We start from the raw sequence: 15,325 nt of genomic DNA, 5'->3' as shown, positions 1-15,325 counted from the left end.
CGCCATCAACACTAAGAGATGCTGCCTCAAAGCGTGTGCGTGTCTTTAATGCCATCCCCTCGTTGGGGCTCCTTAGTGCAATTGCTCCAGCCAATTTCCATGTCTGCAGACAGCATGAAGAATGGGGTGAGTGATGGATAAGCGGGGTTTTCTGGGGGAGGGGTGGCAGGTGGTGAAGAGTCCTTGCTTACAATTGTACTGTCCAGGCTTAGGGCACTGCCTGGAACACCTTGGGCCAGTCCCTGTACCTCTTCTCTGCTGTGAGAAACAGACCTCCGGGGTCTCTGAGCTCTGGTTGGCACAGGTGGGTAGCAGGCTGCTTGGAGGGTTGTAAAGTTCCAGGACTAGAACAGCACCATCACTATACAAGCCAGCGCCTTCGGACTCTCTGCTGAGTCTCCATTGGTACTGGGAAAGGTAGGTCGAGAACATTGTCTGTAGTTGCAGAGTTTAGATTCTGTGATTCACTGGTGACTGCCTGGGGCTGCCCCTCAGATGTCTTTCAGTCCCTCATGTCCAAGCCTTAAGCCAAGCACTGTGAACCTGACCCTAGTGCTCCTTTCCTTCTAACTACCATACCAGTCATAAAGGTTTAGGAGCTTGCTTGCTTCTGAGAGTTTACTCAACCCAGGAAACACTCCCGTTCCAGGATAACACAGACATGCTGACTCCATCCCACCTGGAACTTGGAAATAAATGCTCAGGGAATATGTGTGTGTGTGTGTGTGTGTGTGTGTGTGTGTGTGTGTGTGTGTGTGTGTGTGTGTGTGTGTGTGTGTGTGTGTGTTTACTTTGTGCTTATACTGGTTAAAGACATGTAATGAAACTCTTCAACATTGAGCCTCTAATATAACAAGGAATTAATTTTGTGCACTAGTGGCTTATACCTGTAATCTTAGCTACTCATCAGGATGAGATCTGAAGATCATAGTTCAAATCCAGCCCAGGCAAGAAAGTCTGTGAGATTTCACTCAACCACCAAAAAGCCAGAAGCAGAGCTCTAACTCAAGTGGTAGAATGCCAGCCTTGAATGAAAAGCAAAGGGACAGCACCTAGATCCTGAGTTCAAGCCCCAATCCCCGCACCAAAAAAAGCAAAGAACGCTGGTGTCCCAAACACTCTGGTGTCCCAAAGTGTTATCTGGCATGTATACACAAGGTCTTTGTCACTCAAGAAACTTGGTCCTGGGAAAATCTGTCTTCTAACTGATCACACATGAATCTCTTTTTTTAGTAAATGTGAAAACAAGAAGATTGATATAGAATATGTCATAAAACTTAAATTTGCCTTACGACTTACAAAAACAAATTCATCTTATTTTGCAATTAAGGCTTCAGCTTCATCTGTAATCTTTGAGTGAGCAACGAACGAATGAATTGTTACATGTGTGTGTGGGGGTGTGTGTGTAGGCTTTTCAGCAACAAATTGCATGATGGCTCACTCTGGGCCTGTCTTTGTGGTTGATTTTCCCAGCATGGTCTTAGAGAGTGTCATTTTGTAAAATTATCCCAACTCCTCATGCATTGTCACAAGGGCATATCTTAATCCCGGCACTCAAATCACTCTCTTTTTGAGTGTCTTCTGTGTCATCCCCCACATCTACTTTTCCCCCCTTAAACTCAAGAATGGCTGGTTCCTCATTTGTCAAGGGCTTTGCATAACATTCAAATCAATCTCCAAGATCATTTTCATGATGCCATGAAATTCTGCAAGGGTGGCACAATTTGCAGCTTCATTTTGCAATCAATTTGTACGGGTTTTGCAATGTATTTCTGGAACACCTGACAATTAGTGCGACGGACAATCACTGAGAAGAGATGAGATGGGTTGAGCAGACAGACATTAGAGTTGGCAGAAGGGGGTGTCTGCATGGAAGCTACTTTCATAGAGAGGCCTTTAGTGGAAGCAGCATTATGGTGACTCTTGTTGTCCTGGGCAGGCAGCCTGGAGGACAAGGTAATGGATCCTAGGGTAATGAGGAGCCACAAGTGGCCTTTTATACACTCAGCTCTTTCTTCCTCCTATAAGAAACGTGCCTTTTTTTCAGTGTTTCTCGGCTGGTTCTGAACCATATCTGGGAGAGGAACCTTGGTACAAGACATCAGCCTCAGGAAAGGGTCAGTAGAACTCTGATGAAAAGAGCTCTGGATCTGTGACCTCTTTAAAATGGGTTCTGGAAAGTTCTCTGAATAGTCTGGAGAGGGTTCAATCTAGGAGAGCTCAAGGAGGTGGTGAGCTACATTTGGGAAATTCATTTCATTCCACGCAGGTAGAATTTCAGGCTTTAAGTATTAATAGGAATAAGTATTTATACTGCATAGGTACTTAATGTTGACAGCTAGGTATTGCTGTAAACATTATTAATTCTCACTAGCCTGTTAACTTTATCCTCATTTTAAAGTTGAAGAAATAAAACCATAGAATGAGAGATACTTTTCCAGGACACACAAGGGGTAAATTGTGACCAGAAATTACAACCAGGTCATCTGACTCTGCCTAGACTACATATAGATGACAATATTTCATTGCATACCATGTTAGCTTTTCACTGCTGTGACAAATACCTGAGAGAAATGAATAAAAAGGAGAAAAGATTTATTTTGGCTCAGAGTTTTTAGCCTATGGTTATTTGGCCTTGTATTTCTGGGCCTGTGGTAAGACAAAGCATCATAGGAGAGAAGGCACAGCGGGGGCAGGGGGAGCTGCTTACCTCTTTATGGTCCGGAAGTAGAGAGAAAAAGACAGAGACAGAGACAGATCAGAGAGATAGAGATCAGAGACAAAGACAGAGGTAGATAGATAGACAGATAAAAGAGCCAGGAATAAGAGTACTCTCTAGTGACCTTCTCCAAGCAGGCTCCATCTTTTAGCACCTCTCAATTACGCTATCAAATTATGAATCTCTCAATGGACGAATTCATTGATTAGGACAGAGTCCTCATGATTCAATCTCCTCTCAACCATTGGACCCACAGCACATGATCCTTTTAGGAAGAACACTTCACCTCCAAACTATAACAGACACTAATTTAGGTTTTTAAATTTTTTTTTCTTTCGTGTTTGAGTATTGCTGAGGGTAACACTGAGACGCTGCCCATACAGGATCATCTCACCTGCTCTCATATCTGAGGTGAAGAAATGAGACCCAAAGGATCTTATTCCATACACCCAATAATTTGCCCAAGGCAGCCCTCTAAAACAAGAGTAAAGTACATTTTAAAATCCAGTCTCCTAAACCTTTAACAAGTCTGCGTTGGGTTTAATGATGAATCCATGAAAAATATTCTGATTGGAAGTCAGAAAATGATGGTCTATGAAAGCTGTTGTCACTCTGTCTCAACAGGCACAGAAGTACTTCCAGAAAGATGCCTCGTTTCTTGAGACTAATAAAATAATTGGGTTGAATATGCTCAATACAGGCCTTCCCCTACCAGTGAGCTCTTTTATAGTGACTGAAAAGTCACTTTTTGGGGGGCTCATTATCCCTCAAGATCTTGTGCTGCTCATTTGCATATGAAAGAGGAAGTTCATAAAAGCCCTTTCTTATTTTTGAACACAGGTTCAAATCAGGGGCCATTATCATCCTATAGAAAGGCCCAAATGGCATATGGATCATTCTGGAGAAGGGGGTGAATGCTTTTTAAGAGAATTGTTTTAGTTTTTGCAGGAAATTAATCAGAGGGATGGGCTTTGTGGAGCGGGGAGCAAATCTAATCTGTCCTTTGTTCGAATTTGCCTTGCTCCAATTCCTACCAATTGTAGACAACACGCTCTTTTGTTCAGGAGACACTTGTTACATGCATAATTAGAGACTGCAGTAGCTGTGTTTAAAGAAAAACTGTTTTCCAATGTAATGTGTGATCTTGATAATAGTATTTTCATCAAAGGTAGCAATTACATTCATTAAGCTGGGACTGGCGTTCAGGCAAGGAAATTAAGTGGAGCATGAATAAAAAAACTCCCCTCCCCCCCTTTTTATCTCTTCTTTCTGAGTGAAATGCATCATGGTGAGCAGTAACTGGGAAATACAGAGTGAATATAAAAAAATAAAGTCCTCCTTAACCTTTCTGAATAATGACCCCGCAGATATCCTAGGGACAGCAACTATAGATGCACTTTTCAAATTAAAAGGCTTTATTCTGGCTTAATTTCCTATGCAAGTTTTAAATGAGCTCAACATATGATTCGGGTCTTTAAAAGCTGCTAGGATCTTTAGGATTAACTCCTCGGTCCTTTTCACATACAAATTAATAGTTTTTGTGTCCTCTAAGAAACCCACAACAAGGCATAAATCAACCAATTTAGGAGAGAGACAGGGCTGGTTGCCTATTTTTAATTACACCTTTAACTATCCATTAGGCTTCTTTATTCTTTAATTTTGAGGATGTGGTAAATGAAGCCCAGAGATTTAGGATGAAGAAATAGTATAGGGAGAAAAGAGCCCTGTGGATCCTTGAATCTGCTGGGCTGCAGTGAGAATGTATTCTCACTCTGTGTGTGTGTGTGTGTGTGTGTGTGTGTGTGTGTGTGTGTGTGTGTGTGTGTGTGTGTGTGTGTGTGTGTGTGTGTGTGTGTGTGTGTGTGTGTGTGTGTGTGTGTGTGTGTGTGTTCTCCAGCAGATGTTCTGGGGTTTTCCTCCTTGGCTTAAAAAAATGTCCTTGCAATGCCTCTAAGGGCCTGATGATTTCAATTTTATTCAACAGAGCACAGTGCTAGTGAGGTAGGTATTCCTGTGGAAACTAGGTGGAAATTCGCCACCTCATCACTAATCCACCAAAACGCCTGCAAACCTCCCATGTGTGATCTGAAAAGCTTCTTGGGAAAATGAAAGCAGGCCACAGGCATCAATATGGGGAATCCCTCTTTTGGTGATTGGGTAGGATACAGTGCTCCAGCAAAAATCACTCTCTCTTGATTGATTGGCCCACAGATGCAGATCACAGTGGAGTGGACACAGAGCTTGACTGGCTTCCGCATTTTCCACTGGCTGCACAGTATGACATAGGCAGTGGCCTTGGTGGGTGACCTGGAACCAAATGGGTCAGGATATTTCCCTCCCTAAGCAGGTGCTGTCACTTGAGAAAAAGTGGGATTTCAGAAGTTTTCCACATTGATTTCCCTAACCCACATGTTAACATTTCATTTTATGAGATATGGAATGGAAGGGGGTATCACGAGACACACCCTGGTCTCCCAGCTGGCATTTACTGAGTGGCTAGTTATAGGCCTGGTACTCTGCCGGAGGCTAACACACATCTTGAACTTCCTCCTTGCAGCAACCCTTTGGGGAAAGCATTGGTGAAATCATCATGGCCATTTTATATTTTAGGAAGCCAAAGCTTACCTAGGCCAAGTAGCCTATTACCATGGTCTGAATGTGTGTGCCTTTCCAAATCCACATACTTTAATTCCCAACAGGGTGGGATTAAAAGATAGGCTCTGCACTTCTGAGCCACTCACAGCTCTTCAGAAGCCCAGAGACATTTGAGAACCATCGGTACAGAGAACAAAAGGAATAGGAAGGCCAAGTCATGGTGAAATTGCAACCTAAAGGAAAAGAAACTGGGAAAGAGTCAGTGAAAAGAGTTGTCAAGAGAGGCTAAAGGGAAGGAGGGGTGAGAATGCTGAAAGGAATGACACTGATCAAAATACACTGTATTCATAAACTGCTTTGCAAAATGGCAACTCCTTTATAACTACTTACAGATAATAAACAAACAAACAAATGCATGGGGCTAAGGAAGAGGAAATGTATCTGAAACCAACAAAGTTGGAGCCAACAGATTAGGCCACCAGTTAAGAGTAAAACGGTGAGTTTTGAGGACACTTCAGATCCATTAACAAAGTGAGCAGGACACACTGGTTGCAGGGAGCAGGCTATGTGGAGGAAGGAAAACATTGTCCACGTTTTCAGACCATGGGAATTTGTTCTTTGTTTAAAGAGAGTGAAGCAGAAGCATATCACTCCCTCCTTCTCTCCCTCCCTCCCTCTTTCCTCTTTTCCCTTCTTTTCCTCCTTTACTTATTTTCCCCTTTCTCTCCCACCCACTCTGTATGACACCTATAGACACTAACCAACTTCCTGATTTAGAAACAACTATTTCCTAAGGGGTTAGCCAACTTTTCCCTACAGGATCAGTTGATAAATACTTTAGATTTTGTGAGCAAGAGGCAAAATTAAGGAGATTATGTATATATTTATATATTACTTAACATACACCACCATTCTTAGCGTACAGTCTGTAACAAAAATAGGCAGAGAGTTCATCCACTCAATTTATTCTCTGGGTCTGAGTCCTCTGACTGCAATAGAAGTTTGGAAATTTCTTATTCTCCTTGAAACAAATACTTTCAATTCCAGGGCATGTTGACATTTGAATACTTCAGGCCAAATTACATAAAATCATGTCAAAGCACAATGAAAGACAAGACCTAAAACCTAAGGCCAGTGCAGACAGCCTAGTTTGTGCTGTAAGTGTAAGAAGGCCTGGGAAATCCCTGTTCAGCGAAGGAGGACCATATGGTTTTGATCAGAACAAGCAGTGACACTTGGATAGGGCTACCATTTGCCCACTAATATCAACTCCTCTGGGGGCCACGCTGCAGCCCTTGCCTACCCTCCTGTGGGACTGGATGGAGGTGCCTATTTGTCAGTGGTTATCTGAGGGAAGCAGAAAGATCAGTTAGGGAAAAGAGTGTTTGAAAATGAAAGGTTTCAATAACACTATAGGTAGCATTCATTTTATTTCCATTTATGGAAGCAACATTATTCTTGTTGCAGAAATTCAAATAGTAGAGATGTTGCTAATGACTCCTCCATCTCGGTAGAGTCCCTCAAATTAGGTGTGGTAACATTGCTTTTCAAGTTTTTGCATTTTTTCCCCCTAAGAATTTACATATAGTACTTGCTTATACACAGAAATAAAAGTAACTGTTCTGTTCTGCACCAAATACTATGGCGTGGCTCATTATTTTCAATACAACTTGCTGTGATTTTTATCTCCATTCATTGTTCTTTTTTCTCAATTGCTAAAGAATCATCTTGTATGTACTCCCAATGTTTGTTTAGTCATCTACTTGGCCAATTCTAATTCTTCACTACAAGATTGAGCATCTCTAAATGGAAAATCTGAAATGCTCCTAATTCTGAGTTGGGTGCCAACAAGATGTGGAAAATTCCATTCCTGATTTTGTATTACAGGTTGCAGTCCAAGTACAAGCATGTTATTGTATAAAATTACCTTTAGGCTGTATCTATATATCCAAATCTATATATCTATATGCTATTGCTTACAGCATATATATATATATATATATATATATATATATATATATATATACACACACACACACACACATATATAAGGTTACACATATGTATGCTTAGTTTTGAATTCATCCCTAAGATTATCTCATTATGAATATGCAAATATTCTAAAATCTGAAAAAAAGTGAAATTGGAAACACTTCTTGCCCCAAGCATTTCATATAGGGGGTTCTCAGCATGTACTTCAGACCTATAGAAAGGAATAGGAACCTTTCTATACCTCCTCTTAGAAACAAAAATAGCTGGGCTAGTTATGTTCTGCTAACCATTTGTAATTTGTATTTTCATTTTCTAGTCAGTCCATATTATTTAAAGTCATTCTTAGCTCGTTAAAATCCTTATCTTTGTTGCTGTTTTGAGACAGGGTCTCACTATGTAGCCCAGGCTAGCATCAAATGGACTGTCTTCAGCATCAGCCTCCCAAGCTGGTAATAGCTGGAATTAGGGGACCTATCCTTCTGTTGTTCATTTATTTACTTATCATGGTAGATAATGAATGCCTATAAAATCTTGACTTTTTGGAATTGGTAGAGATTTCTCTTGAACAGAATTCTAATGAGCATTCATTTGCATTTGGAAAGAAACAAAGTTCCCTCTCTATATAACCAACTTTTTTTTTTTTTGTCCATCGTGGGGCTTGAACTCTGGGCCTGGGTGCTGTCCCTCAGCTCTTCAGCTCAAGGCGAGTGCTCTACCACTTGAGCTACAGCACCACTTCCGGTTTCTGGTGGTTTATTGGAGATAGGAGTCTCACCATCTCTCCTGCCCGGGCTGGCTTTGAACCGCGATCTTCAGATCTCAGCCTCCTGAGTAGCTAGGATTACAAGCGTGAGCCACCAGCGCCCGGCCATAACCAACTTGTTAATCAAGCTATGCCTGTTCTTATCTCTTACTGATCTTAAAGTAAGTACCTGTGATTGTGGTTTAGCCACTTTTTACCTTGTATTTGTATTTGTTTTTGTCTGTATGTTGTTTGCATGTTGTTAGGGACATAAAGTTCATGACTAGCAGACTTTCTTGGTGAATTCTTCTTTTGTGTCCCCCCCTTATTTTTTTGGCAGTACTAGGATTTGAATTCAGTGCCTTGGACCTTGTGCTTGGTAGGCTGGGACTCTGCCACTTGATCCTCATCCATCTTTTTTCCCCCATTTTAGTTATTTCTCAAATAGGGGCTTACATTTATGTGTGGGCTGACCTGGACTTCAGCTCTCCATTTAGCTGGGATAACAAGCAAGTACTATCAAACCCAGCTTAAAACATAATTTTAATTAAATTGATTTAATTTAATCATGGGGTCTCATGAACTTTTGGCCCAGGCTGGCCTCAAATCTTAATCCTGAGTCTACCTTCTTAGCTAGGATCATAGACATAAATCACTGTACCTTGCCACTTTGGTCTTTAGTCCAGTTTTGTTAGATATTAACATTGCTGCTGTTACTTTTGATTTTGTTCATTTGTATCCCCTTTTCCCATCTCTTTCCAATTTTCTTTACTGATTTGTTTTAGGTGATGGAAAAAAACCTGAAAGCACTCACCCTCCCCGCTGACAGCCATACCTACCCTTCCCCGAAACAAAAGCACCGTGCAGTCTTGGAATAGGGCCTGAGACCAAGACCATGCCTGGCACTCCTGGTGGACACAGATGCTGTTAAGACCTTGTAATCACTCTTCTACCCCATCTCACCCTGCTGCCATCTTCCCTGCCTGACTTCACTTCTTCTGCCTGATGAAAAAAGGGACCCTAGCTGTAAGGCGGGATGCCACATCTACTTTAGCAGGGCTGAAAACTTGGTTGCCCTACTGAACAAAACCTGTTTGTCTGTTGAGCTCATCTTTCCCCCTTTTTCTTTTCTTACATTAGGTGTTTCTATTTTATGTAGCTGGAACTTAATTTTTTTTCTTTTGCTTTATGTGAACACATTTTCTTTTTGGTAGGTAGGATTAATCCATTTGCATCTATAAATATGTATATGTGTATTCGCAACTTACTTTTTCCTGCTTACAATTTTTCCTTTTCCTTCTCTTTTCCTTTCTCCTTTTGCTCACCTCCCTCCCTCCCACTCTCTCCTTTCTTTCCTTTTTTTCTGACCCTCCCTCCTTGTTTTTATGGTGCTAAGGATCAAATGGAAACTGCACTAATGCCAGCCAAGAGCTCTACCACTGAACATCCTCAGATTAGACTGCCTAGTTATTATTTTTATATTGTGTGCTATTTCTGGCAATAACTACAATTCAAACATTCTGTAGCCACCACTGATGATTTTAATCCTGCTCTTTTGTCATTCCTCATACCTCAGGGAAGCTTTCAGTTATTATTTTCTTTTTTTTTTTTTTTTTCAGATCTAGTCAAACCTGGCATCCAGAATGTTCCTGTGGATTCCCAGAGATGACACTAGGGCCTTTCCTCCATTCTCTTTTCAATGCTCTTGGATGGCATCGTTGCGTCACTCTGTCCACCTTCCCTTATTTATTTTCTTTTTGGTGATGTGGGGATGGAGCCCCACACACATGCTGGGCAAATGCGCTCATGCTGAGCTACACTTCTAACTCTCCTCTGCTCTTCCACTCTCCCCAAACACACCTGCTCCCACATCTATTCATCTATGCTGCAGGCCCTTTATTTTATCTAACTTCTCTGCTTAAAAAAAACCCTCACCCTCACTCATGAAGAATTACCAGCTAATAAAGGCTACTTGGGGATTGCATTTTATTGAATAGCTCCTAAAGAGGAAAAAGCCGCAAAGACCCCAAGGAGTGAAAGCAGGGGAACTGGTCTGGTGTAGATCCCATCCCTGCTGTGCACCAGGGTACCTTCCTACTTAGCATCTCTACACCCTAGTCTCCTTGCCTATAAAATGGAATCCCCATGTCATTCGGTTCAGAGTTTGTGTCAAGAGTGTGGGATGATGGCTAGCACATGCTACAGCTCAAGAGGTATTAGTGCTGGCTATCATTCTAACTGCGCTAAAGAACTATGTGCATAGAGTTGACCTTGGGAGATTTGTACCCTGTATATTTGTAAGGGCACACTAATAGAAAAAGACAGTGAGCTGGGCACACATTGAAATGAAGTTATTGCTCATCTTTACAATGGAAGCTCAGAGCTCACAGTACCTAGGACGTAGCGACCACTCAAACATGTTGCTGAGTGACAGGAAGAAGAAGAAGAAAAAAAAAAGGACTGGTTATCTAGCTTTCTAAAATGTGTAGAAAATAAAAGGGAGAGATAAGCTGATATTTCCTATGGTTTTAGACTGCCATGTGTCACTGAATAAAGCGTTCGGTAATATAAATTTCCAAAAACAATACTGTAACACACAGGTGTAAGCATCAGCCAGATAATATCTCACAGGCAGGATATACTGTAAAGAGGTGACCTCTCTACTTAAGAGCTGCTTATATTGCTACGGGGGAAAAAATAGAGTCTTCTAGAAAAAAAATTTTTTTGCATCATGAATTTAAACCTCGTCTATATAAGCCTCTTCTCTGAAAACAAAGAAAATCAGCATACACGAGAGGCGAGCTATCAGCTTGGTAAACAAAGGGGTTGTGTCCATCTTGCAAGAAGATTGCATTATTTTCTTCCCTCATCTGAATGTGCAACAAACAATTTTTACTTTATTAGAATAGCAAACGTCTCCAGATAATTTAGTGCTTTATATTTTCATTCTCCACAGAATATTGATTTTCTAACAATAAATACAGTTTGATATATGTCATTAAAATGAAGCCTTCACTTTATGACAGGCATATGGCATGAGCTAACGTGTCATACAACAATGCAGCCAAATGATCACACACAATGATCTTCACATGTGACATAGGAGTGTTTGCCAAATGCCAGTGCCTTTGGCAAGTGACTAATTTATGTAGTCATTGATCGGTCCTAACACTTCTGAAATGGTCAACATGGAATAAATCAACAAAATACAACAAGGATGAAAACCCTGTTGAGCAGGGACTGTATTTAATAATAACATTGATTAAGAGTCAGGCTGGGTGCCAGTGACTCATGCCTGTAACCCTCGCTACTTAAGAGGCTGAGATCTGAGGATTGAGGTGCAAAGCCAGCTTGGGCTGGAAAGTCTGTGAGACTCTTATCTCCAATTAATCACCAGACAACCGGAAGTGGCACTGTCCTTCAAGTGGTAGAGTGCTAGCCTTGAGCTGAAGAGCTGAGGGACAGCGCACAGGCCCAGAGTTCAAGCCCCATGACTGACAAAAAAAGAATAAAACAAGTATACATCCAGAATTTTTGCCTCAGATGGACTATCTTGAGAAAGTAACCTAGGTTACAAATCCTTTAATATGGGCTGGGAAGGTGGCTCAGTAGTAGAGCGCTTGCCTTGCATGCCTGAGGCCCTGGGTTTGAGTCCTCAGCACCACATAAGCAAAAAAGAAAAAAGCCGCAAGTGGTGCTGTGGCTCAAGTGGTAGAGCGCTAGCCTTGAGCTGAAGAACTGAGGGACAGCGCTCAGGCCCAGAGTTCAGGCCCCAAGACTGGACCAAAAAAAAAAAAATCCTTTAATATGAGATACTTAGCTGGAAGACTCTAAGGCCTTCCTTGTTTTAACTACCTTGAAGTGATTTATATTGTGGTATTTATTAAAATCTCTAAAGATATTAACTTGGCTGCTGGCTGAGGCCAGTTCCATCCACATCAGTCTGGCTAATTCTTTACATTTTGAGTTCCATGTTGGTCTAATCCTCAATTTACCAAGCAGTAATGATGGGCTTCCAATTCTGCACAAGACTCAAACTCGAGATAGTTTGAAGGGCTTAGGGGCATGGCTCAAGGTTGAGAGTTCAAACCCCAGTGTCTCCCTTCCAAAAAAGATAGTTTCAAGATAGACCCCAAAGTTTTAGTATGAGAAGGAAAGCTTTAGTGTAGAAACTACAGGGAAAACCCACGGCATCTGCTTTGGTAAGACAACAGGATGGTTCACCAACACAAGGCAGGTGCATAGAGTAACTATAATAACCATTCATTCGTGTGTGTGTGTGTGTGTGTGTGCGCGAGCGCGCGCGCATGTGTGTGCATGGGCACCAGTCCTGGGGCTTGAACTCAGGGTCTGGGTGCTATCCCTTTACCATTTGAGCCACAGCTCCACTTCTAGCTTTCTGTTGGTAATTAACTGGAGATGAGTGTTATAGACATTTCTGCCCAGGCTGTCTTTGAACTTCTGTTCTTAAACAGTAACCATTAATTTTAACAGTCCTTTGTGAACATATACAGAATATACCTGCCAAACAAACATTCAAAGTCCAGATGTCTGGGCAGGCTCTCTGCTTCTGTGAGTTTGAACATGACACTTGCCATACTGTTACTTGCTTCTGTAGATGCTGGTATTCTGTTTACTTGCTTCTACTCCACTAGCTGTCATTCACAATCACAGAGGTTAAAGTGTCCAGGCCCCTCTACAGCATTTCACCCACCTTGTTTATCAGATTATGCTTTTTGTTCTCAAGTCTGGATGAGGAATTTTTTTTATCATTTCCCTATTTGTAAGTCAAGTAAATTTTATCTCTTTGGATTCCAGATCTAAATTTGCCCTTATTTCTACCTAATGTTTTAATGTAATTCCTACCTCAATTGTATTTATACAATTTCGAATATTTAACTAAGATTTGCATTGCAGAAATGAATCCAATTCAATAAACATGAATGTGCAAGGCAAAATGACTTTGAAAATGTCAGGTTTTATTAATAAACTCCATTTTTTCATTAAAATACTAAAATGCTCCCCATTTAACAGTAATGGTGATTTTCAGCAGCTGTATGAGCCCTGGGACATTTTTCATTCCAAGCCATGCTCCTCTGTCAGGAAACAGGAAGCTGTCACGTGACTATGCTCTGCCTCCCCAGTCTGAGAACAGAGGACTGGTATTGGCACCTGGAGTAGACTGTGCTGACTGAGCACTCCTAATATGAAGAATGCCCCCCCCAACCGCCCCCCCCCCCCCCGGCAGCTCTGCGCTGATTCAGTAACTCACTCTCTCATCCAACGAAATCTCTAACAACATTAACTGGCTTGATGAGTTGAGTCCAGCTCCCCCACAGCATCTGGCCACTTCTTTAAATTTTGAGCCCCATATCAGGCCCAACCTTCGATTTAACTAAAGTAATGACAGGCTTCAGATTCTCCATCAGACGCAAACTCAAGATAGAGTTTCAAAGGCTACGGCTGTGTCTACCATTTGCCTTCTCAAATATAATATACCTCTCCATCCATTTGAAGATGATGATATACTTTTTTTTTTTGGTCTAGTTGTGGGGCCTGAACTCTGGGCCTGGGCACTGTCCCTCAGCAATTCAGCTCAAGGCTAGCGCTTTACCACTTGAGCCACAGTGCCACTTCTGGCTTTTTCTGCTTATGTGGTGCTGAGGAATTGAACCCAGGGCCTCATGCATGCAAGGCAAGCACTCTACCATTGAGCCAACTTACCAGCCCTGATATACTTCTTTATAGAATTAGTTACTTTTTTCCTTGAGAATCACTGAACCAAAACCCAATTTCTGAGTTAATTACTCTAAATTAAATAATGCCCAATAGCCAAGTTTGAGAAAAAATTTATTCAGTTAAAACACAGATATTGTACTATTTACAAATAATGCATGATTGGGTAAATACTATAATGTTCAAATATTTTCTTATTAAACCAAATTATTTATAGTTGAAAACTAAGGTAGAGACCGGTTTTAAAATGACTGCCAAAACAACCATGAAAATGCAGATCAATGATAGCACTATACTACTGCTTTACTTGGTTAAAATCAGGTTTTCTTTTTGGTGGTTGTTATTTCATTTTGTATGTGTGCCAATTAGATGACCTATAAAGTTATATTCTTATTTTCTGCTCATTTCCTGATATTGACAACTAGATGTTTAAGATTTTTCCAAATCAGTTCCTTTATCAGTTTCTACCTCATTTAGCAACTTACAACTGAATCTGTAAAGTATTAAATAGAAACTGCCCAGGATAACCAATGCTTCTCTGACTGATGATACAATATCAAGATTTAGTGGTAATATAAAGTAACCATTTCTGTAATACTTCAGATGTCTTCATTTTCCAAAAGGCTGAAACTCCATATTCTCTGAAATTTAGGATGATAATATAAATCTGTGCAAAATTTAAAAGTTTTAGAGAAAATATGAGCATATTTGTTTTCCTGTATTAGAAATGATCTCTTGTGCTTAAATTAAGCACACTGAAAGGAGGAAAAAGCAAAGGAGGTTCAGGGCCCTCTGGTATTGTAGAAGCCCACTCCCTCAGAAGGCACAGTAGTCTGCAATGGCGAATCAGTGACCAGGAAGGAGCCCAACTCGATGGGTGTCAATATTCTGCATCAATGTGCTTTGCAATAGTGTTCAGTTGGATATTGGAAGTTCCTTCATATATGGTACCTTAAATAAAAGAGAGCAAAGAGAGGGATTAGTACTAGACCCATTGTTAAGTATGAGAGATAAGTTCCAGCCAGGTGCTGGTGGCTCATGCCTGTAATCCTAGCTACTCAGGAGGCTCATATCCGAGGACTGCAATTTGAAGCTAGCCTGGTCAGAAAAGTTCATGAGACTCTTATCTGCAATTAACCAACAAAAAGCTAGAAGTAGAGCCATTGCCCAAGTGGTAGAACACTAGCTTTGAGTAAAAAAGAAAGCTCACAGACAGAGTTCAGGTCCCGAGTTCAAGCCCCAGGACCAACACCCACACCCATACCAACACAAAAGAGATGAATTCCATAAATATCACCATTGTATTTGCTACAAAACTATTACTTATAACACTACCATTCCAAGTCCAGACTATGCAGCTACTGGACAAAGTAAATCTGATGAAGTGATCACAATTTTCCATTTGCTTTTAGCTCCTGGTCAGGTTTGCCTGGCTGAAGACTGCTTAAACTATCAGTGCAGAGGCTTGGCTGAGACAGCTTTTGGAGCTAGAGTACTTATTTTCCTTTCTGGTATTGAAGCACCGGACTGTGTGGGCTTGC

The 15,325-nt window shown here is 41.1% G+C and overlaps 1 protein-coding gene across 1 annotated transcript in view; it reads right to left on the bottom strand.

Annotated features, from left to right (window-relative positions):
- Nucleotides 1–13,881: 13,881 nt before the first annotated feature.
- The window catches only part of Acadsb (acyl-CoA dehydrogenase short/branched chain), a 31,284-nt gene continuing 29,840 nt past the window's right edge, over nucleotides 13,882–15,325 (bottom strand). The window contains exon 11 of the mRNA XM_069988237.1: nucleotides 13,882–14,735. Within this exon, the coding sequence (XP_069844338.1) occupies nucleotides 14,665–14,735 (71 nt within the window). The 3' untranslated portion in view covers nucleotides 13,882–14,664. The remainder of the gene's footprint in view (nucleotides 14,736–15,325) is intronic.

Source organism: Dipodomys merriami, unplaced genomic scaffold (genome assembly GCF_024711535.1).
Source record: "Dipodomys merriami isolate MVZ:Mamm:240054 unplaced genomic scaffold, mDipMer1.0.p SCAF_35, whole genome shotgun sequence".
Classification (NCBI taxonomy): domain Eukaryota; kingdom Metazoa; phylum Chordata; class Mammalia; order Rodentia; family Heteromyidae; genus Dipodomys; species Dipodomys merriami.
This window is presented reverse-complemented; position numbering and strand designations above follow the sequence as displayed.